This window comes from Sorex araneus, chromosome 4, assembly GCF_027595985.1.
Source record: "Sorex araneus isolate mSorAra2 chromosome 4, mSorAra2.pri, whole genome shotgun sequence".
Classification (NCBI taxonomy): Eukaryota; Metazoa; Chordata; class Mammalia; order Eulipotyphla; family Soricidae; genus Sorex; species Sorex araneus.
In genome coordinates, this window is record NC_073305.1 from 217030738 (window position 1) to 217056586 (window position 25849).

At 54.6% G+C, this 25849-nt stretch overlaps 2 protein-coding genes across 2 annotated transcripts in view; one reads left to right on the top strand and one right to left on the bottom strand.

The window, feature by feature from the left end:
• The window catches only part of TNFRSF17 (TNF receptor superfamily member 17), a 7169-nt gene extending 3778 nt beyond the window's left edge, over positions 1 to 3391 (bottom strand). The window contains exons 1-2 of the mRNA XM_055136521.1: positions 2742 to 3391; positions 1816 to 1947 (exon numbers count right to left, since the gene is read on the bottom strand). Coding sequence (XP_054992496.1) covers positions 1816 to 1947; positions 2742 to 2859 — 250 coding nt within the window. The 5' untranslated portion in view covers positions 2860 to 3391. The remainder of the gene's footprint in view (positions 1 to 1815; positions 1948 to 2741) is intronic.
• Positions 3392 to 19177: 15786 nt separating this feature from the next.
• GSPT1 (G1 to S phase transition 1) overlaps positions 19178 to 25849 on the top strand; it is a 28040-nt gene continuing 21368 nt past the window's right edge. The window contains exon 1 of the mRNA XM_055134842.1: positions 19178 to 19797. Coding sequence (XP_054990817.1) covers positions 19503 to 19797 — 295 coding nt within the window. The 5' untranslated portion in view covers positions 19178 to 19502. The remainder of the gene's footprint in view (positions 19798 to 25849) is intronic.

The window sequence follows — 25849 nt, forward strand, 5'->3', positions numbered from 1 at the left end:
AAGCAAACAAGGTGGCAGCTTGCGAGCTAATACACTGAGCGTGATGGCCTGGAGAGCTGGGACAGCCGGTGGGGCACTGGCCTTGCACGCAGCTGACCCCAGTTCGATCCCCAGCATCCCGAATTGGTCCCCAGAGCACCCCCAGTAATCCCCCAGTGCAGAGCCAGGAGTAACCCCTGAGTATCGCCAGGTGTGGCCCAAAAAACAAAACCAGAAATCAGGCAGGGGTGGAGAGATAGGACAGCAGTAAGGTGCTTGCTTTGCACACAGCAACCCGGTTTGAGCCCCAGCACCTCAGATGGTCCCCCCAAAATAAGCACCAACAGGAGTGATGCCTGGGCAGAGAGGAGTAAGCCCTGAGCAACCCAGACGTGGCCCCAAAACAAAGGACTCAGGCGATGGCTGCTTAGGATTCAAGAATCAGATCATGGGCAGAGGTTCTGCAGAAATAAGGGCCGGAGTGATAGCACAGCGGGGAGGGCGTTGGCCTTGCACGCAACCAACCAGAGTTCAATCCCCGGCATCCCATAGGGTCCCCCGAGCACCACCAGGAGTCATTCCTGAGTGCAGAGCCAGGAGGAGCCACTGAGCATTCCTGGGTGTGACCCAAAAAGAAAAAAAAAAAAGTTCTGCAGAAATATTTGTATCGGGAAGGGCCCTGAAGGAGAACGGTCATTGCTCCTGGTCTCCCTGGCTTCAGACACAGCTCCTCCGAGGATCGCTCCAATTATTCAAGTGCAACTAGTTCTTCATTGCTAGCATTCTTCAGCACTGAAGTATTCCCCTAAGCAAACACTTGTTTTTTCTTTTGGGGTCACACCCGGTGATAATTAGGGGTTCCTCCTGGCTCTGCACTCAGGAATTACTCCTGGCGATGCTTGGGGAACCCTATGGGATGCCGGGGATCGAACCCGGGTTGGCCACATGCAAGGCAAATGCCCTCCCCGAGTACTATCGCTCCGGCCCCTAACACTTCTATTTTACTCAAAGTGTGGCCGTCTATCTTTCAAGGCATACTTTTTTTTTTTTGCTTTTTTTCCGGGGGGGGGGGGGTCACACCCGGCGATGCGCAGGGGTTACTCCTGGCTCTGCACTGAGTAATTACTCCTGGCGGTGCTCGGGGTGACCATATGGGATGCTGGGAATTGAAGACGGGTCAGCAACGTGCAAGGTGAATGCCCTACCCGCTGTGCTATCACTCCAGCCCCTCAAGGCATACTTTTAAGGATCGGACCAGCTAACTTCTCCAAGAGGCTCAAGCTTCCCAAGAGACAGTCAGGACAGAGTCACGTGGGTTACCCAGAGGAAATGATCTGGGGCAAGGTAGTAGTAGGGCACCCATAAAGGTGTGCAGAAAGATGCGAGATTGTTCTACAGGAAATTCTCTTAACAGAGCTGACCTGATCATTTCCAATAGAGTCACACGTTGGATCAAATACTATCAATATTATTTCTACATCTGAACTTAGTAACGTGTCATTTGTCAGTGGTGCCTTAATACATAAATAACTCTGGGGACCAGAGAGATGGTAAAGAGGAGAGGGCATTTGCCTTGCACACAGCTGACCCGGCTCCCATCCTTGGTACCCCATAGCGTCCCCAGACCCTGTCAGGAGCAATCCCTGAGTGCAGAGCCAGCAGGAAACCCTATGCACGGCCAGATGTGGGGGGGAAAATAATAATACAAATAACTGTGCTCTAACACACCCCAAAGGGCTCTACGGAAAGAAACACGCAGCATTAAGACAGAAAAAGAACTGAAACTCGAAATCGCCACTTCTTGAAAATAGATTTCAGAGTAACCCTCAGACCCACCTGTGCTTTTGGTCTTGTCCTTTTGCGGTTCGAAGCGCCTCTTTCTTAGTAAGAACATCAGCACAAAAACTGTCACGGACGCAATCAGGCTCAACCCCAGACAGGTCCAGAGGATGCTGTTTGTTCCTTCCACTGAGTTCAAAGAGGGGCAGAGAGATAATGGGCTGAAACAGTGCACCAAGTGTAGACATTTTGCCATTCAATTTCCCCTATTAAACATGAATGTATGAGTGTGTGTGTGTGTGTGTGTGCGTGTGTGTGTGTGTGCCCCCTTCCCCCCACCCCACAGTGTGATGCTCAGGGATTACTCCTGGCTGTGCTCAGGGACCGTATGGGATGCAGGGGATTGAACCTGGCCTCATGCAAGGTCAATGCCCTCCCCGCTGTACCATCACTCAGCTCCACGCGGGCAAGGCATTTGCCTTGCATGGGGCCAACCCGGGTTCAGTCCCTGGCACCCCTATCGGTCCCCTGAGCACCAGCAAGACTGATCCCTGAGTGCAGAGCCAGGAGGAAGCCCTAAGCACCACCACCCCCCCCCCACCGTGTGGCCCCAACACAAAGAGAACCCAACAACAACAACAACAAAAGTTTCTCCTGCTAACAGGCTAAATAAAACAGTTCAGAATAATTACTTTGTTCCTATGGACATTTAAATAATGGCCTTTCCTTGTTGTTGTTGCTCAGCTTCAGAAGAATCTCACTGTTTTTCCATGCCTGTTGTTCCAATCAACAGCCCAGAGGCCGGAGAGACCGTACAGCAGGTGGGGCACTCGCCTGGCTGCGTGCAGAGCCGAGCGCAGAGCCAGGAGTAAGCCCTGAGCATCGCCGCGCGTGGCCCCCACACCGAGTATGTAAATAAACAAGTGGTCCATAGAGAAGACTTCGCACTAGAGCATCCTTACTCCCGCGGCCGTATCACTTACTCGCATCGCAATACCCGTGACAGGGCAGAGGAGGGGTACTGGAACATCGCAGATGACACGGTTTGCAAGCACCCAGCAGACTGTCAAAATACTCATTCTGGAAGCACTGCTGGGCCATCTGGAACTTGATCTCGGGAGAAACACAGAAACCACAGAACCAACAGCTTGGAGGGACAAGTCATCGCCTCCTGGAGAATTCCCCGGGCAGCGAGGACACCGGAGGGACCAGGAAATCCATCTCAATGGCCGGTGGCCGGCTCCTTGCGGTGGAGGATTTGAATACAACTCTAACTCCAGCTCCTAAGACTATGCCGCCCAGGCGGTGTGAACCGGAAACTGCTTATTTATAGAGAAGAGATCTCAGGCAGGTGGCAGTTGCGAGAGACAGACAAGCCGGAGGCCTCACGCTGAGCATCCTCACTGGGCTAAGACGCTCAGCGTGTCAGAGCTGGGCTACAGGAGCAGATTCCATCCCTGGCGTGTTATATGGTCCCTCAAGCACTGCCAGGAGTAATTCCCAAGTGGGGAGCCAGGAGGGAGCCCTGAGCCTCGCCAGGTATGCCCCCTTCCTCACAAAAATCAAAACAAAACAAAAACCAGCTGGGCTATGTAGTGACAAGGAGATTAATAAGAGCAGGCCCTTGTATTTTTTTTTTTGCTTTTTTTTGTTTTGGGTCACACCTGGCGATGCACAGGGGTTACTCCTGGCTCTGCACTCAGGAATTACTCCTGGCGGTGCTCAGGGGACCCTATGGGATGCTGGGAATTGAACCCGGGTCGGCCGCGTGCAAGGCAAACGCCCTACCCACTGTGCTATTGCTCCAGCCCCGGCCCTTGTATTTTTTTTTCCGCAGCGCTCACCTGTCCTTCGCCAACTACAAGACCAAGATGACTGCCCTCCGACGTCCTGATGGATCTATCACACCTTCCAGAAGGGCAATGGAGAGGATTACTCACGACTTCTACTCGATCTCTTCAACAGCCACATCCACCTGCCCACATACCAAATTCCGCAGGATGGATATGTCGTTCCCAACATCCTCCCTTCCGAAATCCGACACGCCATTTTGTTGGTAAAGATGCGTACAGCACCTGGTCCAGACAAGGTCAGACCCGAACACCTGAAGAATCTGCCGCCAGTACTCGTCAATACACTGGCTCGACTCTTCACACGCTACCTGTCCGTATGCTGAATCTCACCAAAACAATGTTCATGAAAAATGAACTAGTCCCTGACATTCCATTTGCTCTCAACGGAATGAACATCTCCGAATGCAGCAGCTATGTGTACCTGGGTCGAGAACTCAACATAAGGAACGACTTGGCGCCAGAACTGCGCAGGAGGAAGAGAGCAGCATGGAACACCTTCAAGAGTGTCAAAGAAATGGTTAAGAGGACAAAGAACCTCCAGCTCTGGGCACATCTTTTTTTTTTCTTTCGTTTTGGGTCACACCTGGCGATGCACAGGGGCTACTCCTGAATCTGCACTCAGGAATTACCCCTGGCGATGCTCAAGGGACCCCATGGGATGCTGGGAATCGAACCCGGGTCGGCCACGTCGTGCAAGGCAAACACCCTACCCACTGTGCTATTGCTCTAACCTAGGGCACATATTTTCGACTCCACCATTCTTCCTGCACTTACATACGCCTCAGAGACCTGGGACCTTCGAAAACAGGATGAGAACACTATTTGGGTTCCCAAAGAGGAATGGAAAGAGCTATGCTTAGAGTATCACGTCTCACTCAAGTGAGAGAAGGAATCTGGAGTTCCAACCTCCATCAACGGTCAAGAATCAGGGCTGCTGTCTTATTTGCCAAATTGTCAAAAATCAAATGGGCTGGACACGTAATGCGATTCAGAGACAACCGCTGGACTAGAGCTGTTACTGACTGGATTCCACAGGACGTCAAAAGACCGACTGGCCGCTCACCTATGAGATGGTTGGACTTCTTCGTCAAAACCCTGAATGAACGGGTTCGAGGCTCTTCTGTTCCTGTTTTGTTTTTGTGTGTTTGTTTGTTTGTTTTTGGGTCACACCCGGCGATGCTCAGGGGTTCCTCCTGGCTCATGCACTCAGGAATTACTCCTGGCGGTGCTCAGGGGACCCTATGGGATGCTGGGAACCGAACCCAAGTCAGCTGCGTGCAAGGCAAACGCCCTCCCCGTTGTGCTATTGCTCCAGCCCCCTCTTCGTGTTCCTGGAGTGGTCAGATACCATTGGGCTACATTAGCACTCGACAGGAACGAATGAAGACGTTACTGGCACCTGCTCGAGCAAATTAAAGATCAACGGGATGACAAGTGATACAAGTTTTTTCTATTGTCACTTGTCATCCCGTTGATTTTTTTTTAACTTGACGGGACCACTAGAGTGATAATACAGCAGGGTGGATGTTGGCCTTGCACAAGGCTGACCTGGGTTCGATCCCCAGCATCCCATATGGTCCCCCAAGCCCACCAAGAGAGATTCCTGAGTCTAAAGCCAGGAATGACCCCTGAGTGCCACTGGGTGTGACCCAAAAGCCAAAAACAAACATAAAATAACTTAATTGGGCCAGTACAGCAGGCTGGGCGCTCGCCTTGCATGTGGCCACCCAGGTTCCCTCCCTGACACCCGACAGGGTCCCCTAAGCCCCACCAGGAGTCATTCCTGAGCACAGAGCCAGGACTAACCCCGACCATCACCGGCTGTGGCCCCAAAACAAAACAAACAAAACACCTTAAAATTCAGGTCAGGGAGATGGCTCCCGGGGCTGGACCGACGCTTTAGACGCAGGAGGCCTTTACACTGTCTCCCCAGGATGGTAATTCTTGATTTTCACTGCTCGTGACTTTAGTGGCGGTGCGTGAGGGATATTCTGAAGCAGTATTTAGGTCAGCACTATTGAGCGCTTTCTTTCTTCTTTTTTTTTTTTTTTTGCCTTTTTCTTTTTTTGCTTTTGGGGTCACACCCGGCGATGCACAGGGGTTCCTCCTGGCTCTACACTCAGGAATCACCCCTGGTGGTGCTCGGAGGACCCTATGGGATGGCGGGACCAAACTCGGGTCAGCCGTGTGCAAAACAAATGCCCTGCCCGCTGTACTATCGCTCCAGCCCTGGGCACTTTCTTTAATTCTTCCCCTTACGCTCAAATAAATGCTCACTAGGGGCTGGAGCGAGAGCACAGAGGGGAGGGCATTTGCCTCGCATGCGGCCGACCCGAGTTTGATTCCCAGCATCCCATAGGGTCCCCCGAGCACCGACAGGAGTAATTCCTGAGTGCATGAGCCAGGAGTAACCCCTGTGCATTGCCGGGTGTGACCCAAAAAGCAAAAAAATAAAATAAAATAAAATAAAAATGCTCACTATACATATGCTCTCAAATATGTTCTAGAAAAGCTGATTTCTGGGCAGGGTAATAATACACAGGGGAAGGTGCTTACCCTGCATGCAACAGACCCAGGTTCAATCCCCAGTGACATACAAGGTCCCCCGAGTATCCAAGAGTAATCCCTGAGCACCACTTGGGTCGTCCCTCAAATTCAAATAGATAAATGAGTAAATAAATATTCTGGAAGATGGACTATTGATTTAACTTACTGTTTATCTCTCCAGTCCAGGAAAATAGTTTGTTTGTTTGTTTGTTTGTTTGGCTTTTTAGGTCACACCCTGTGATGCACAGGGGTTCCTCCTGGCTCTGCACTCAGGAATCACTCCTGGTGGAGCTCAGGGGACCCTGTGGGATGTCGGGGATCAAACCCAGGTCGGCCGCGTGCAAGGCAAACACCTTCCCTGCTGTACTATCTCTTCAGCCCCCGGAAATTAGTTTCTTTTTTTTTTTTTTTTTTGGTTTTTGGGTCACACCCAGCAATGCACAGGGGTTACTCCTGGATCTTCACTCAGGAATTACCCCTGGCTGTGCTCAGGGGACCCTATGGGATGCTGGGATTAGAACCCGGGTCGGCCGCGTGCAAGGCAAACGCCCTACCCGCTGTGCTATCGCTCCAGCCCCAGAAATTAGTTTCTTAAAGTATAAATCACAGGGCTGTAGCGATAGCACAGCAGGTAGGGCGTTTGCCTTGCACGCAGCCAACCCAGGTTCGAATCCCAGCATCCCATAGGGTCCCCTGAGCACCGCCAGTAGTCATTCCTGAGTGCAAAGCCAGGAGGAACCGCTGTGCATTGCCGGGTGTGACCCAAAAAGCAAAAAAATAAAATAAAATAATAAAGTATAAATAACTTGGAAGCAAACATTTCTGACTTGGTGACGTGATTAGTGGGGGCAGGGGTGAGGGGGGTGGGAAATGAAGCCTTCCTCAAATCCTGCTCCATCCGAACAGCTCCAGGCTTTTGTGGGGCCCGAGTGATAGCACAGTGGGGAGGGCGTTTGCCTCGCACGCGGCTGACCCGGGTTCAATCCCTGCATCCCTTATGGACCCCAAACAGCACCAGGAGTAATTTCTGAGGGCAGAGCCAGGAATAAGCCCTGAGCATCACTGGCTGTGATGCAAAAAAAAAAAGGGAAGGCTTGTGTTTCTTTATTTGTTTGTCTTGGGGGGCACCCCTCCCCTGCCCCTGTACTCTACTCAGGGCTTACTCCCGGCTCAGTGCTCTGCCCCCACGGGTCACTCCTGAGGCTGGGGACCTGGCCTGAGTCAGCAGGGCACAAACCAGAGCCATGTGACCTCTGATGGCCTCTGCCGCCGCCGGGTCATTAAAACAGGTTTTCTCATTTCTCACAATTCAGGATAGGGACCAAGGCACAGCCAGGTTGGGAGAAAATGGGGAAAGGAACGCAGAGCCCTGAGGGAGAGAAGATAAGCAGCCCAGCCTGGACCCCTCCCCCAGGCTTCACGGCAAGTGTCCTCTGCCTGAATCAAGGTGACCCATTCTTGGGGCTGGAGTGATAGCACAGCGGGGAGGGCGTTTGCCTTGCACGCAGTCAACCCAGGTTTGATTCCCAGCATTCCATAGGGTCCCCTGAGCACTGCCAGGAGTAATTCCTGAGTGCAGAGCCAGGAGGAACCCCTGAGCATCGCCGGGTGTGACCCAAAAAGCAAAAAAAAAAAAAAAGTGACTCATTCTTGGGCCACAGACACCAAGCTGTCACATTTCTTTTTTTTTTTTTTTTTTTTTGCTTTTTGGGTCACATCCGGTGATGCACAGGGGTTCCTCCTGGCTCTGCACTCAGCAATCACTCCTGGCAGTGCTCAGGGGACCCTACGGGATGCTGGGGATTGAACCCGGGTCAGCTGAGTACAAGGCAAACACCCTCCCCGCTGTGCTATCACTCCAGGTCCCTGTCACTCCTCTTCTATGTAGGGGTCCCATCCGGCGATGCCCAGAGGCCACCCCCATCTCTGAGCTCGGTCCTGGGGTGATGGGAGGAAGGGTTCCCGGGTGGGGCAGCACATTTCAGAAGGGTTGGGGTTGGGGTTGGGGTCTGGTGTCATACCTGGTGGGCCTCCGGGCTTACTCCTGGCTCTGTGCTCAGGGATCCCTGCTGGCGGGGTTCTATACAGCGTGCTGGGGATTGAACCCGGGTCAGGCGCCCCCCCCTCTGTCTCATCTCTCTGGTGCCCATCTCAGAAAGTTTGTTGTGGGTTGTTGCTGGTGCCAGGGACCCAATCCTGGTGTCACACATGTCAGGCATGTGCTTTCACCCAGAGTCACAGCCCTGGCCCAAAAGGCATCAGACCTCACGAGAGTCTGGGCTAGAGTCGGGGCAGATCCAGGTTCGATGCCCGCCCCCTGTATGGTTTCTGAGCAGCACCAGGAGTGAGACCTCTGAGCACACAGCCAGGAGTCAGCCCTGAGCATCATTTCGGTGTGGCCCCCCCAAACAAACGAACAAAAAAAGCCTTCCAGAGACTCCCAGCCCGCACCTCTGCCTCCTCCCAGTGATTCGGAAGCCAAGGAAGCGGATGGGACCAGAAAAAAGACAATGTTGCAAGTTGGAAGGTCAGTGACCGAAGACAGGCGGAGGAGGGGGCGGCCACAGGAAGTGGCCGTGGGAGTCAGTCCCATCCGCCCTGCTAGCCAAAGCCATTTTTGCTCATTCATTTCTTCTACCTATTTTAAGGAGAATTTCTATTTTTTCAATGGTGGGGGTTGGACCACACCCAGTGACGGGGAGGTGGGGGCTGCACTATTTCTTTTTTTTTTTTTTTTGCTTTTTGGGTCACACCCAAAAGTGACTCATTCTTGGGCTGGGGTCATTCAATGCACAGGGGTCATTCCTGGCTCATGCACTCAGGAATTATCCCTGGCGGTGCTCAGGGGACCATATGAGATGCTGGGATTCGAACCCGGGTCGGCCGCGTGCAAGGCAAACGCCCTCCCCGCTGTGCTATTGCTCCAGCCCCCTGCACTATTTCTTTTCTTTTTTTTTCTTGCTTTTTGGGTCATACCCAGTGATTCCTGAGTAATTCCCAGAGTAATTCCTGAGTGCAGAGCCAGGAGTAACCCCTGTGCATCGCCGGGTGTGACCCAAAAAGAAAAAAAAAAGAGGAGAAAGATGCAGGCGACACATGTGCTCGGGCACAACATGTGCTCAGCCACGCGGGCACAAGCAACACTTAGGCTCGGGCAGCATATGCGCGCCCTTCCCTTGTCCACCAAGGTGGCCTTTAATAGGCTCTTCTCGGGGTGTCTTGATCCGGATTCTGGAGTCTTCTCTGGGCTGAGTCACTAAAGTCGATCGGGTTAAAGGAGATGTCCGAGGATTTTCGAGGAGAGGAACCTCATGGGAGGGGTCCAGCCTCCTCAGGGTCGGCTGCCGGTCTTATCAGGTCTGTTTTCTGTATCCCTGGGGTGAATCAGTCTCAGGGTTTTCCTCCCCAGAAGCTTTGCTGACCTACGTTTCATTGCCCAGGGCCTTTGCCTGTCCATCTGCCCACATCAGTCCGATTCCGCCTTCTGGAGCAATTGCAGTCATATTAAGTAGCCGTGGCGGGGGGAGAACTGAGTCCAAAGGAGGAGAGCAACGATATTAAAATTCACTGCACTCTCGGCCTTTTTCCTCTCGCGCACTTAATGGCTATTCCCTCTGGCCTGTGCTCGCGTCGCCAAATCGCATGTGCTAAAATAAAATGACGACTCCATGAATAATTTGCGCCCATTACATTTTGTGATCGCTCTGAAAGGTGCAACTCCGCATTTTAAGCGTTTGGGGGGAAATTTTCCTAATTAAAAGGTTCTCCGCAATCAAGGGCATCGACTCTGAGAACCGTGATGGAAATGAAGCTCCTTCGTTTCCGCCGTGCAGATGGTCTCTGCGGTGCAAATGAGGGAGCGGAGGGTACCTGGGGGCCTGCTTTAGTCGACTCACTCGGCATATTTTCGCTGTGTGAGCGGTGGAACGCGAACTCACGCTTTCCAGGCTGAGACCTCTGCTGAACCCGAGCGGGACGGAACTCCAGGCAGCTCTGCTTTCTCCTCCTGTGACGACTGCAGGCAGGCCAGCTGGGCAGGCGCGGTTTTTCACGTCTTTTTCCCTTGTGTAACAAAGGGGGGGATGGGACCTCCCAAGCAGTGCTCAGGAGCCCCTGGGCCTCTCAGCGATCCTCGGGTCAGCCCGAGGCGCTGAGGATACGCTGCTGGAGTGCTGGGTTACCCAGGCCAGGCTGGCACTACTCGGAGGTCACCAGGCTGTGCCCGGTGATGCGCAGGACCGTGAGATGGCCACGTGAAGGAACTCAGGCCCACAGGACACTGAACTCAGCCCCTGCCTGTACTCTCTCTCCAGCCCGGAGGGGTCTGTTTTGGAGGGGTGGATTTGGGGCTACGCCCAGAGATTCTCAGGGATCACTTTGGGCAGTGCTCAGGACACCATCTACTGTGCCGGGCTCCGGACCTAGGTCAACCGTGTGTGAGCAAGTCTCTGGCCCGCTGTCCTAGCTCTCTGGCCCTAAAGAGCTCATTTTTATTTGAGGTTTTTAAGCCTCAATCTAAATGGTCAGGGATGCAGGGATGTGATTGAACTGGGGAGTGTGCGCCTCATGGGTGCCTAGAGAGAGAGAGAGAGAGAGAGAGAGAGAGAGAGAGAGAGAGAGAGAGAGAGAGAGAGAGAGAGAGAGAGAAAGGAAGGAAGAAAGAGAGAGAGAGGAAGGAAGGAAGGAAGGAAGGAAGGAAGGAAGGAAGGAAGGAAGGAAGGAAGGAAGGAAGGAAGGAAGGGAGGGAGGGAGGGAGGGAGGGAGGGAGAAGGAAGTAGGGCCCGAAGGAAAGAAGGAGAGAGAGAAAGGAAGGATGGTAGATAGTACAGTGGGTAAGTACTTGCCTTGCATGCAGCCGACGTGGGTTCGATCCCCGGCATCCCATGTGGTCCCCCGGCATAAGAGTAATTCCTGAGTGCAGAGCCAGGAGTGATCCCTGAACATTGCCCGGTGTGACCCAAAGAACAGGAATAGCTTACAGCAGGGAGCCAGAAGCGGCTGTGGCTTGTCCGGTTCAGGGAAGATGAACGTCAGACAACTCGCAGGTGACACCCAATGTCACTCTGGGGAACTGCATGGAGGTCGTGCGGGGCGGCAGGGAGGAGGAGCGGAACTGTGAGCATCCCTCTAGGTTATTCTGGAGTCCTCCTTCTTGGCCATTTCTTCTATCTCACTTCCCACTTGCTCAGAACTTTCTCTGTCCTTCCTGACCACATCAGCTTGTTGTGGGAATAGCAGAAGCTGCAGGAGAAGATGCGAATGTAGGCAAAAGATTTTCCTGGAATTAATATTTGCCCAAACCAGGCCGCCACCCAGATGTGCGTTGTTTTGCCCCAAAGCATTCCTCGTGCCCCTGAGCTTCCGTTATCTCCTTGGCAAAATGCTCTGGTGTTATGGATTTCACAAGGTTGCCTAGAAAAAGTGAGATCCACTAGAAATCAGGCAGTTAAAAAAAAAAAACAACAAACATTAGCCACAGCCAGACCAGAGCAATAGTATAGTAGGTAGGTGTTTGCCTTGCACGTGGCCGACCCAAGTTTACTCCCTGGCATCCCATAGGGTCCCCCGAGCACCACCAGCAGTAATTCCTGAGTGCAGAGCCAGGAGGAACCCCTGAGCACTGCCGAGAGTGACCCAAAAAGCAAAAACAAACAAACACACAACCAGCATAGGAACAGCTCAGCGCCAGAACTTGAGAGAACATCAAGCTGCTGAGTTGTCCCAGGGTGCCCTGTCTCGGGCCGAGGGGGGACATCTGGGTTCAATCCTCAACAGCACATTTGGATCCCCAAGCCCTGCCAAAAGTGATCCCTGAGCACCTATGGGTAAGCCCCCCCAAAAAAAGGTGGGGTCAGAGCTCTAGTACAGTAAGAAAGGCACTTGCCTTACATGCAGCTGACCTGGGTTTGATCCTCTGCAGCCATACGGTCCCCCACGCCTGCCAGGAGTGACTCCTGAGCATCACCAGGCGTGGCAAAAAAGAAAAAAAAGGGGGGGTACGATGGTTGTGAAGTGCGAAATATCATCTCTAACGCCCCTGCTATGGGGAGGGCGTTTGCTGTGTACTCGGCCAACCCGGCTTTGATTCCTCCGTCCCTCTCGGAGAGCCCGGCAAGCTACCGAGAGTATCCCACCCGCACGGCAGAGCCTGGCAAGCTCCCCGTGGCATATTCGATATGCCAAAAACAGTCCAACAAGTCTCACCATGGAGACGTGACTGGTGCCCGACCGAGCAAATCGCTGAGCAGCGGGACGGGAAGACAGTGCAATACTATCTTCCTAGATTGTAACTTCCAGCTGGATGACCTGAGTGCTACCCGGAATTAAACCACCAGGACAAAGCCACTGGCATCCGAACAGCACTATACAGATATGTGTGTGTGTTGGGGGGGGGGGGTCGCTCGGGGCGAATGGTAACCAAACCCAGCGAGGCATCCGAAACAATCATTAACCAGCTTGCAAAATATTTATCCAGGAAGTGTCCGAAAATAGCAGGCCAGTTCTTAGCCCCCAATTTTATGTTTCATTAGAAACTGAAAGAGGAAAATGCTAAGTGTGTCGCTCACACACACAAACACTGCAAATGAGTGTTTGTCGGGGCTGCAGGTTTGGAAGGCGGCCAGTCCCGCTGCTGAGCTGTGAACAGACGCGGTGCCTGGCGGGAAGAGACCCACTCGCTGCCTTGTGGGTTTGTTTTTTTTATTAAATTTTAATTTTTAGTAAAGCACCATGATTTACAAAGTTGTTCATCATACACTTGTTTCAGGCATCTAGTGCTCCAGCACCTCTAGTGTGACCTTCCCACCACCAAAGTCTCCAGTTTCCCTCTCTTTTTTCTTTTTGGCTTTTTGGGTCACACCCGGCGATGCACAGGGGTTCCTCCTGGCTCTGCACTCAGGAATGACTCCTGGCGGTGCTCGGGGGACCCTATGGGATGCTGGGAATCGAACCCAGGTCGGCAGAGTGCAAGGCAAACGCCCTCCCCGCTGTGCTATTGCTCCAGCACCCCCCCCCCCAGTTTCCTTTCTAACTTTACTAGGTATTGTTTGCTCCAACCAATGGCCAATAAAATTATCCTAAAGTAAATCAGTGAAAGCCAATTTATGATTGCTGTATGATGTTCACCTATGCAAATAAGGAAGTTAAAACCATTCAACGCCATATAATAAAGTGCTATCGGCACTTGGAGTAATAGCACAGTGGGGAGGGCGTTGGCCTTGCACGCGGCCAACCCGGGTTCGATTCCCAGCATCCCATAAGGTCCCCTGAACACCTCCAGGAGTAATTCCTGAGTGCAGAGCCAGGAGTAACCCCTGTGCATCACCAGGTGTGACCCAAAAAGCAATAAAAATATAATAATAAAGAAATTAATTAAATTAAATAAATAAATAAAATGCTTATTCTCATTTATGTAAGTTTTCAACTCTAGAGTCTAACATATATTGCATTAAATTTTATGGCATTCAATTTTATTTTGTACTTGGATTTCATTATGGTAACAATCATGTCTTACCTGTCATTAGTAAGCATTTAAAAAAATTGTGATCTGGGGGCTGGAGTGATAGCATAGTGGGTAGGGCATTTGCCTTGCACGCGGCCGACCCAGGTTTGATTCTCAGCATCTCATAGGGTCCCCTGAGTGCTGCCAGGGGGATTCCTTAGTGCAGAGCCAGGAGTAACCCCTGTGCATTGCTGGGTGTGACCCAAAAAGCAAAATAAATAAATAAATTAAACAAACAAACGAGAATAAATAAATAAATAAATTGTGATCTGGAGGGGCCAGAGCGATAGTACAGCAGGGAGGGCGTTTGTCTTGCACGCAGCGAACCCGGTTCGGTCCCCAGCATCCCATATAGTCCCCCGAGCACCGCCAGGAGTAACTTCTGAGTGCAAAGTCAGGAGTAACCCCTGAGCATCGCCAGATGTGACCCAAAAAAGCAGAAATAAAAAGAACCCCCAAAATAACAGTGCATAGAGACAAGTAATATATAAATGTACAGCCAAAGTCACATCCTTGGACTTTTTCTTCCCTCCCTGTTCTAGAATGAAGACAGGACAGAGAAGGGTCATCTATGGACGCGAAGTCTCTTGGGGGAGGTATCAGAGTGCCAGCCGGCTGATGAATACCTGTGGGATGTCATTAGGCGCCAATCTCAGTGTCATCTGTGCCCCCACGCCTGCCATCCGGCTCAGGGAGAATCTTCCACTGCCCTTGTCTGATTTATGGAGGATTATAAATGTATGTAGGATGGGTGGAAAGGTGTCACCCCCTTCCCCTCCCCTGCTCTGGAGCTTGTCACAACCTCAGCAGAGAGGATACAATAATGGAAGCCCCTCACATTCGGGAGGTGAGAAGTTGGGAAGGGAATGTGACCCCACAATGTTGTAAATCATGTGCACTGGTTGTATGAATATCAACCAGTGTTGTAGATAAAAGGCTGATGGTGGGGGCTGGAGCAATAGCACAGCGGGGAGGGCATTTGCTTTGCATGAGGCAGACCCAGGTTCGATTCCCAGCATCCCATATTGTGCCCTGAGCACCACCAGGGGTAATTTCTGAGTGCAGAGCCAGGAGAAACCCCTGTGCATCGCTGGGTATGACCCAAAAAGAAAAAAAAAATGGCATATGGTTCCCAGTACGTTCACCATGAATTGAAATGAATGAACAAATGAACTGGTGTGTATTTTTCTACCAGAGAAAGTTCATAATCCTTTGTTGCATCAGACACGCGAAGCACGAGTCCTACCATTGAATTACATCCCCAGTTTAAAAGGAAAAAAGTGAAGATAATCCGTGGTTTATTAGTATATGCAAATAATATGATTAAATATTCATACATTACATACATTATTTAACAGGGTGACCTTTCAGCGAAAACTCCTGAGAGGGGCTGGAAAGATAGTATAGGAGGCAAAACACCTGCCTTGTGGTGGCTAAAATCCTGGTTCAAATCCCTGACACCCCATTAAGGTCCCCTGAGTACTTACAGGAGTGCTCTCTGAGCACAGAGCCTTAAGTAGCCCGAGTGCCACCAAGTGTCGCCCCAAAACACAAACAGCGAACAAAACCAACGGCTGACCTGGGTGGGGCTGGAGACAGCGCAAAGGTCTGGAGCATCTGCTCTGCCAGAGCCCCATGGGGTTTCCCCAGCCATTGATGGGCGCGAGCCACCAGGAGGTGCGGTCTTGCACGTGGCTGACCTCTACTCCATCCCTGGTCCCACATGCGGTTCCCTGAGCACTCTCAGGGGTGGCCCTTGAGCGCAGGGCCAGCTGAAACCCTGAGCACAGCTGGGTGTGGCCCAGAACTAGGAAAGAAAAAAAAAAAAGAAAATCCTAATAAGCACTATGCTTATCTCCTGGGAATAATAAGCCCTAAATTTGCAGAATGTCTTTTGTCAACTGATCATCATCGAAGGAACTCAGTGGCCTTTACTTGGGGTCTTTGGCTTTCACAGCGGGGTGGAAGGGGCCCATGTTTAGCAATGAGGCACCAAATGTAAACCAAAATAAGGCAGTGGAACCCCAGGCCTGCTTAAAACATCCCGAGGCTCTATTCTTGGGGGGGGGGGGGGGCACAGGGGAGGGGGGCGATTCTCTGAGAGGGAAGCCCCCAGGGGGCCGTGATCATTATGTCTTAGAGCAGAGTGCCTGTATGGACCCCAGTATTTCTCCAGGCACAGACAGGTGCTTGGAAGAAGAGGCTGCAAAGTGACAGGTTTACTCCCGGAAGCATCTCTGGTTCCCGGGAAAAGTAGCACAACTGGTTTTCCCAGCAGTTCTTGGGAAGAGTGTTGACGCAGAGGAGGCGATGGACAGAGCTGGCACCAAGAGGCAGGACTCCTGAGGACAGAACTGTCCATTGTCCTTACCCTGACCTTATGGTTTTGCCTTTTCGGTTTCTGGTTTGGGGGCCACACCTAATGGTACTGGGGTTACCCCAGGAATGTCCTGGGGACCAGGCGGGTGCTGGGGATCCAGGCGGGTGCTGAGGTTTCTAGCACAGCAGTTTCAGTCTTTTTATTCTTTTCCTTTCTTGGTTTTTGGGCCACATCCAGCATTGCTCAGGGGTTACTCCTGGCTCTGCAGTCAGGAATTAACTCCTGGCGGTGCGCAGGGAGCACATGGGATGCCGGGGATTGAACCCAGATCGGCCCCGCGCAAATCAGACGCCCTCCCTGCTGTTCTTTAGCTCGGGTCCCAAAGTTTCAGTTTTGTTAAGCTCTCTCTCCAACCTCATCGCTGGATTTGATTTTCACAATACCATCACTGCATGCAGCTGAACTGGCCCGACCCTGGGTGAACCCCCGGCATCACATAGAGTCCCCCATGGTCCATGGGGGTCACTCCCAAGCACAGACCAAGAAAAGCCCCTGAGCACCCCCAGTATGGTTCAACCCTTCCCCCAAATAAAAACGGAAAGGTTATTATTGGGATCAGAGAGGTTGCTAAAAACGGGAGTTTTGCACATCAAAAATAGCCTCTAGGGGCTGGAGCAATAGCACAGCAGGTAGGATTTTTGCCTTGCATGGGGCCTATCCAGGTTCGATTCCCAGCGTCCCATATGGTCCCCCCAGAACTGCCAGGACTCATTCCTGAGTGCAGAGCCAGGAGGAACCCCTGAGCATCCCGGGTGTGACCCCCCCCCCAAAAAAAAAATAGCCTATAGCACTCTCTGATGGCCCAGAAGTAACAAAAGATCAATTTGTTTATTGTCAGGCGGAGAAAATCGCAACTATATTCTACATCCAAACCCCACCTAATAAATACAACTTTTATGTACTGTTTAATATGTAACTCTCCACGCTTTTAAAAGCTTGCTACCATTTCAAAGAAATACATGTGTTTCTTTCTCTGACAAACTTTGCTGGGCTATTGTTCTGGCCCAGAAGGGTGGGAGTTTGGAATCTAACCGTAACTAACACAGACTCCAGGAATTATTTTTCAGCAGGAGGAGATGGGCAAGGAGAATGAGAATGAGTAAGGATTTCAGATCACGGGCTGGAGCAATAGTACGGCAGGTGGGGTGTTTGCCTTGCAAGGACCTGGGTTCAATTCCTGGTATCCCATAGGGTTCCTAAGCCCGCCAGGAATGCAGAGCCAGGAGTAAGCCCTGAGCACCACCGCTGTGGCCGAAAAACCTATATAAATAAAAATTTTATTAAAGAATCATGATTTTTTAAGTTATTGATAGTTAAGTTTTAGGCATAATGTTCTGTCTCTCTAAATGAGGCCAAAACAAACAACAATAATAACACAGCTCCTATTTAGAAACTTTTTTTTTTTTTTGCTTTTGCTTTTTGGGTCACACCCGGCGATACACAGGACCATATGGGATGCTGGGAATCAAACCGAACCTGGGTCAGCCGTGTGCAAGCCGTGTGCTATTGCTCCAGGCCCTAGAACTAGATTTTAGACCTTAGCAGGAGGTTGGTTAAGCAGCATTTATGCTCTGTGAATTCATGCCCATAACCCAGTAATCTAGCAAATTAGTTACACTGTGTAGACACCTTGGCAAGGAAAAAAAAAAAAAGAATGAGATGTTTTCTCTGTCTTGTGCTCCTCCTGCGTGAGTTACAGGAAAAAAGTAACAGGTACTCGGGGCAACTTTGCTTTCCCTCTTTTGTTTTTCTTGTTTTTCAGAGGCGTTAGTTGGGGCCACACCCAGTGGTTATTCCTCAGGGCTTATTCCTGGCTCTGCACTCAGGGATCACTCCTGGTGGGGTTCCAGGGACCCGGCGGGGTGCCAGGGTGGAAGTGAGATGGCTCCGGCCCTCTTTCTGGCATGCTTTCAAGACTTTTAGGGTTGTTTTAAAACACAGTGAAATATTTTGCTTTCCTACAGAAACTCTAGACGCATAGATAAAAGGAATAAACTTCGCTTTAATGACTAAGTAATTGGGTTTTTAGGACCTTAGCACTAGAGATGACCTTAGAACTGACAATCTCATTTTTCAGAGAAGGAAAGTCTAGAGATGCCAAGGGGCCGCCCACGGCGCTGCTGAGAGCTAATGACCACTGGGCACTGAATCCAAATTTGCCAACTGCCTGTTTTGTTTTGCTTTTGTCGCGTGGATTTATTTTCTTCCCTTCCGCTCCCAATGGAACACGGTGACAAGAGTCGAGCAAACCCGACGGTTCACAAGAGAACCCCCTTCGCTTCGGGAGGCTGGTTGCACCCGGGGCATGAATGGCCCACGGTGGGTGCACCTGGGTCCACGTGGGCGCCGCGGGCGGTCCCCGCTCCGTCCGGCGGAGCCCTCGGCCGGTTCGGGAGGGGCGCAGGGATGGAAAAGTTGGGACGGAGGCTTTTCCAGGGACGAGTCAGACAGTGAGTCATTGCAACGCTGCCGCGGGCCGATGCCCGGGGCCCGGGCTGCGCCGGGGCCCCAGCGCTTTAACGAGCCCCGCGTTGCGGGGTTTATGGCCCCGGCCACCCTATGAACACAGGGCATGAAAGGCGCTGGGCGTCGGTGCAGGGGAGCGGGGGAGAAGTAGGGCGGAAGCGGGCCTGGGGCGGGGAGCAGGGAGGTGCGACAGGAGAGAGACACCAGGTAGGGACCCCGCGGGGAGCGGAGCACGGCGGCCGGGGAGGGGAGGGGAGGGCGGAGCATGCGCTCTTCGGGGACGGAGGGGGCCACCCCGGGCTCTCCCCGCGACCACCCGCCGCCGAGATCCCCCCTTTCCACCGCCCCGGGTCCGGCTCCGGCCCCCACGCCAGTGACAGGTGGGGCCCGCCCCGGGGCTCCGAGCCCTCCGCCTCCGCCTCCGCGCGCTGTGCCTGCCGGGAGCGGGCGCCACTTCCGGTTGTCGCCGCCCCGAACTCCGACTCCCGTCGGCCCCCGGGAGAACCGCAGGGTCGCGCGGGGGCTGCCGGGACTCGTAGTTCTCTCCGCCGGGGCGCCGGCTAGCCGGAAACGGGCCGGGCCGGGGCCGAGAACTACCACGGCCCAGGTACGGGTGGCCGCGAGGGGTCAATCCGCGCCGGGCGTGGGGTTGGCGCTGGGGCGCCCGGAGGTGGTTGGGTGGGAGGAGATCCGCTCGCACACACACACGAGGAGGGTTGACGAGGCGCCGCCGCCGCCGTCGCCGCCGCCGTCGCCGTCGCCGTCGCCGTCGTCGTCATCGTCAGCGTCGCGGGTGGCCAGCGGGAGCCGGAGCGACGGCCGCGACGCCGCCGGGGGCCCGAGTCGCCGGCCCCGCCGCCGCCTTTGTGCCCGTGCGCCCCCCGGCCCGGCGCGGCCTGCTCCCGCGCCCCCGCCCCGGTTTCCCGCCTCGCACACACGCACACACGCGCGCACACACACGCGCGCACGCACACACACGCACTCGGACCCCCCGATCATGGACCCGGGCAGCGGCGGCGGCGGGAGCAGCGGCAGCAGCAGCGACTCGGCGCCCGACTGCTGGGACCAGGCGGAGCTGGAGGCGCCCGCGCCCGGCGCGGCGGCGGCCCCCGAGGCCCAGCGGGAGCCCCTGAGCGCGGCCTTCAGCCGGCAGCTCAACGTCAACGCCAAGCCCTTCGTGCCCAACGTCCACGCCGCCGAGTTCGTGCCGTCCTTCCTGCGCGGCCCGGCCCCGGCGCCGGCCGCCGCCGCCAACCACCACGGAGCCGGCAGCGGCGAGGGAGGCCCCGCGGGTAAAGGGTCGCGCCGGGGTGGGGTGCGCTGGGGTGGGGGGAGACCCGCGGCCCCGCCCCGCCGGCACGTGGCTGCTGCTGACAGCGCCGGGGCCGGGGGTGCAGATCGGGGCGGGGGTGGGGGGAGCAGCGCCGCGGCACGGGGGCGAGGCACCGGGTGGGGGGGCGTGGAGAGAGCGAGGGCCCTCCACCAGCACCCCGCACCCCTGGACGTCGTCACTGCGCTCTCCGGGCTCTCCGGGGGGCCCCGAACCGTCCAGAAGGAATGAATCCCAACATGCATTGCAACGCCGAGCCGGCGGCCCTCGATGCAATTTAAAAAAAAAAAAAAAAGAAAAAGGGCCTTAAATCCGCGTCAGCCTTACTGTTTATTGAGCTTTCTATATTTATATTTATATTTTGTTGTTGTTGTTGTTGCAGGCTTGCAAAGTGTTGTGTGTGGCCCTCCGGCCCCCGTTTGCTACCCCCACCGATGTCCTAGAGGGAGCGCCCCGTTTTGAGGGTGGGGGGCGCCGGGGGAGGTGGGCACGGGCGCGAGTGCCTTTTTCCAGGCGAGGCTTGGAGGGGCCGTGAGGTGTGTGTGTGTGTGTGTGTGTGTGTGTGTGTGTGTGGCGGTGGGGGAGGGGGGCTTTGGGGTGTTTCTCTCCTCTGTGGGAGACTCTGTTTCATTTCCGAGGCGTGAAGTTTGCCCCCTCGCCCTCCCCCCCCCATCACCCCCTTTATTTTCAGCTGTTTGGGGAGGGGTGGGGGGGATGCGCGCTCCAGCCCCGCTCCTGCGTCAGCGACCAGCCTGGCGGCCCGGACGGACGCACGGACGCACGGACGCGGAGGCGGAGGCGTATTTTTTTTGTTGCCACTGAGCGCTTGTCACCTGCTGTCCTGCCCGCGGACGTGCTGTCTCGGGATCCCTCGGGATTGCTCAGGATCGCGGGCTCCAGCTCCGGCCGCGGGGGGGGGGGGGGGGGGGGGGGGCGGGGGAGGGGAGCGGCCCGGGTCAGGGGCCGCCGGGGCCGGGGCCGGGTTTTGCAGGGCCGCCTCGGCCCCTTCGCCCCCGTGGATGGTGCTTGGACTTCGGAGCCCCGGGATCCTTGCACCAGCCGGCTGGGGGGAAGCGGCGGGCTGGACCGGGCAGACTCCCGCTGCCCTCCTGGTGATGGATAATCTCTTTCCAAGACCGGGGCCAGGCCTGCCAGCGTCGGGGGAGCTCGAGGTCTCTGCAGCTGTGGCTTGCTTTTGTGTCTGAGCGCTTTGGATTTGGTTGTTCATTGGCGGGCTCTCTCTGAGGTGGCCCGAGTCTCTTTTCCTTTCGGACGGGCAGCTTAGGAGCTTTTATTCCTTAGCTGGGACCCAGCCCTTTTGGCGGCCCACGCAGGCTCACCTGCAAACCCGGAAAGCGCCTGTCCCGGGCCATTTCCTTCCTGGCCACCCAGCAGCCCTGCTGGACTCCGTGTCCGGCGAGGCCACAGCCTGGTACCCCAGGAGCGTCTGCCAGCGGGGGACCAGGCTTGGGGGCTGTCGTCTCTGGTCCTGGTACTTGCTGAAGCAGATTTTACTCTTCCCTCCGCCCCCTCTGGCTCTACTAGCTGGAGGCAGAAAATGCGTGAAGTAGTGATTCCGGGAAGAAAAGTCCAGCAGGACCCCGAGCATAGTACAGTGGGGAGGGGGCTTGCCTTGCACACAGCCCACCCGGCTTCCATCCCCGAACATCCCATATGGACCCAGGTGTGACCCCAAAACCCAAAGAAATCCTACAGTTTTGTTTTTTTCTTTTTTAGTAAAGGTTTATTTTTAGCATTCCTGGCTTTTCCAGCTGTTCCTCCAAGATGCCAGATAACTTTCTGTTTGTTTTGGTTTTTTTCCACACCTGGAGATGCCTGGATTTGAACTCCAGCCTTTTGCACTGCACTGTCGCCCGAGCCCATGGGAGGGAGGAAGCAAACAAGAGAAAGCACCCAGGGTTTGTTTGTGAAAAGAAGGGCTTCTCCACGTGGGCCCCCTGGTCTGTGGACCCTCGACACCGTGCGTGTTGCAGTGCCCTCCTGTCCATGACATTCTGCCCCTCGGACGGACGGTATTTGGAAATAACATTGAGGTTAGAGTTTAGGGAGTGGGGACCACTGCTAGTGACACTGGCCAGGCGACCAGGTGCTGCTCTGGCCCTGCCATGCTGGGGGCCACCTCTGTCATTCAGGGACTTGAACTCAAAGCCTTCTGCATTCTGCCCCTTTGCGGTAACCCCACTCTTATTTTTAATAATGAGGCAGGTAATGGGTGCTGGTTTTCTTTATTGTTAGGCCATTGCTGAAATGGTGGCAGGTGTGTATTGTCATTTTTCATGGAAAGGGGCTGCTGTCATTTTTCATGGAAAAGGGCTGCTTATCACCTTCATTTGGGGGCCCACGCCCAGTGGTGTGCAGGGGCTTGAACCGGGTTTTGCATCTGCAGAGCTCTCTGAAGCGCCTTCGTTTAAAAAATGTCTCTCGGGGGCTGGAGCAATAGCACAGCAGGTAGGGCGTTTGCCTTGCACGCGGCCGACCTGGGTTCGATTCCCAGCATCCCATATGGTCCCCCGAGCACCGCCAGGAGTGATTCCTGAGTGCAGAGCCAAGTGTGACCCAAAAAAGCAAAAAAAAAAAAAAGAAAAGAAAAAATGTCTCTCGGGCCACCATGGAGCAAAGCACTTCTACCTGCGTGGTTCCCTTTGACAGACTGGCTGCTCTTCCAGAGTTTGGGATCCAGAGTTGACCTTGGCCTCTGGAAATTTAGTACCAGTTTCCAAAGAAATGGTTTAGGCGGGCCTTGTTCAAGTGATTTGAGTACATTTTCTTCAGAACCTTTTTTTTTTTTTTCTTTTTGGGTCACACCCAGTGATGCTCAGGGGTTACTCCTGGCTCTGCACTCAGGAATTACTCCTGGCGGTGCTTGGGGGACCCTATGGGATGCCGGGGATCGAACCCAGGTCGGCCGCATGCAAGGCAAATGCCCTACCCGCTGTGCTATTGCTCCAGCCCCTTCAGAACCAAATAGACTCAGTCGTGGCCCTGGAATAATGGGAGGCCGGAGAGAAGCTTATGTGTTCGGGACAGACGGTTCCTTTCCTGGGCAGGAGAGTGTTTACGGGGCGTAAGGCACTTTATCTGGCTGATCCCAGGTTGATCATCTATGGTGTATGACCCCAGAGCACGGAGCCAGGAGGAAGCCAGGCACTGCCAGGTGTCCATGTAACCATCCCCCCCCCAAAAAAAAAAAACCCACCACAGTTTCTATTTTTTCTTTTTTTTTCTTTTTGGGTCACATTCCACCTACACACGGGGGTTCCTCCTGGCTTTGCACTCAGGAATTGCTCCTGGCGGTGCTCAGAGGACCATATGGGATGCTGGGGATTGAACTCAGGTCGGCTGCGTGCAAGGCAAACGTTCTACCCACTAGAAGATCACAGTTTCTTTGGACATCTTCTGTCACACACACACACACTTAGGCCATACCTGCTGTTCAAGGGCTGTTCCCAGCTTTCTCTCTCTTTCTCTCTCTTAAACCATACCTGGTGTTTAAGCGCTGTTCCAAACTTCGCGCTTGAGGTTACTTACATTCACACACACACACTCTCTCTCTCTCTCTCTCAGACCATACCTAAGGTCACTTACACACACACACACACACACACACACACACACACACACACACACACACACACACACTCTCTCTTTCTCTCTCTTAAACCATACCTGGTGTTCAAGGGCTGTTCACTTACACACACACACACACACACACCACACACACACACACACACACACACACACACACACTCTTAGACCATACCTGGTGTTCAAGGGCTGTTCCCAACTTCGCGCTCAAGGTCATTTCCTGCAGTGCCCGGGACCGCTGGGCCCCTGCCTGGCCGTTCTGTGCTCCGGCCCACTGAGCTGCGTCCCTGGCCGGCTCTCCTGTGCGGAGAGAAACAGGTTTAGCGATGTTCCTTAGGGGCCGCGGTGGCTTTGTCTGTGTGGGCTGCTACGGCGAAGGCAGAAACTGGCTGGTAAACAGAGCTTGGCTGCTTGTGGCTTACAGACAGAGCGTTCCTGCGCGTGTTTCTAGAAGCCGAAGGTTGGGCGCACACGTTAGGGTGGGGGTCTGCTCCCCCCGCGCCCACGCCAGCACCCTCAGCTCACCCCCGAGGGGGGCGCTGGGCCCCAACACCGCGGCCAGGATTGTGGAACTTACTCGTTATTTTTGTTTTGTTCGGGGGGCCTCCCTGGGCAGTCCTCAGGGCTGGCTTCTGGCTCTGTGTTCGGGGGTCCCTGCTGGCGGGGACCCCGCGGGGTGCCGGGGGTCGAGCCCGGCCCAGCACGCGCGCTTAGCTCTTCTTGTTTCTCAGTCGTGTGGCGCGAGCATGGGGCCGGCCCAGCCGCAGTGTTCCTAGTCTTTCCTTTCCTATGTGCCTGTCCATCTTTCTGCTTTGGGGGCCACACCCAGGGGTCCTGGGGCCCGGAAGAAGGGTCTTGGGCGAGTCTGTGTACATTAGTTTCCGTTTTCAGCTTTTCTGGATTCCTAATGTGTGAGAACGGGGAAGTGGCTTTTGGTGGGAGGTGGCTGGGAGCCTGCCCCCCCCCACCCTCGGCTCACGGGTCACTCCTGGTGGTGCTCGGGGACCCTATACACGTTGCCAGGATTCAGCCGATGTTAAGCCCTGTCCTGTCTTGCACCCCCCCCCCCCCGTGGCTTATGACCAGAGCCTGACTGCTCAGGCGTCTAGCAGCAGAAGCCTGGATAGGTGGCCCACTGCTGTCGGCCAGCCGAGGACCCTCACAGAAAGGGCCAGGACAGGACTGGCCTGGACGTCAAGACCGTGATCCCCTTGGGGGGGTGCCCCGCCCCATCCTCAGCGCGCCTAACCCAGTTAAAGTAATTTTTTTTTTTTTTTTTGCTTTTTGGGTCACTCCCAGCGATGCTGCTCAGGGTTTACTCCTGGCTCTGCTCTCCTGCACTCAGGAATTACTCCTGGCGGTGCTCAGGGGACCCTCTGGGATGCTGGGAACCAAACCCGGGTCTGCCGCGTGCAAGGCGAAGGCCCTCCCCGCTGTCCTGTTGCTCCGGCCCCTCCATTCATGTTTTCAGTTCCCCTTCCTGTCCCCCCTTTCTGCTGCTGAGAGCTGACTGAGGCTCTCACGCACACTGGGCGGGGGTGCGGTGTATCCCGGGGCTGCCGGCTCCCCGGCACGGGCGGGAGGGCACACGCTGGGTGCCAGGGTCCCACACAGTAGCGGGCGAGGCCTGGGAACAGGCTCCCAGCCTCATGCTTGCCAGGCAGACTCCTGCGCCACCCAGTCCTCCAGGGGCCACCTCGTTACCTTCGCTCTGGTTTATTTGGGGCCACGCGTCACGGTGCTCGGGGGCTCCGCCTGCCTTGGTGCTGCAGTCCAGCCCCCCCCGAGTGCCCCTCTGCCCCCGGCGATCCTGCTGCTACTGCCGCTGCCCAGCCAAGCTCACCGCCAGTCGGCCCGCTTACCTCTGGGGCATTTAAACTCAGGATTTCCTCGTTCTCCTAATTTTTTAATTCTTTAAAAATCCGGGGCCTGAGAGGTAAGACGGCAGCTACGGTGCTCGCCTTGCCCGTGGCTGACGCAGGCTTGGGTCCCAGCGTCCCTTGTCATCCCCGTTGGTCGGCCACCACGAGCGATTCCCGGTGCTGAGCCCTGAGCACTGTGCTGGGTGTGGCCCCCAAACCAAACACCAGAAATCTTGGGCGGGGGCTGCCTTCCACTCAAGCCCAGCACCCCGTGTGGTCCGCCAAGCCCACCCTGAGTAACCCTTGAGTACAGAGCCAAGAGTGAGCCCTGCGCGCTGCTGGGTGTGGCCCCAACTAAAAAATAATGATCCTCTGAAGGCAAGAATTTGGCCACTCGTGGGGCTGGAGAGATCGTGCAGCCGGGAAGGCGCTTGCCTGGCGTGCCGATGACCCGGGTCCGATCCCCGGCACCGTAGATGGTCCATCAAGCCCCGCCAGGAGTAATTGCTAAGTGTCTGGCCCGAGTAACCCGAGTATCAGATGTGG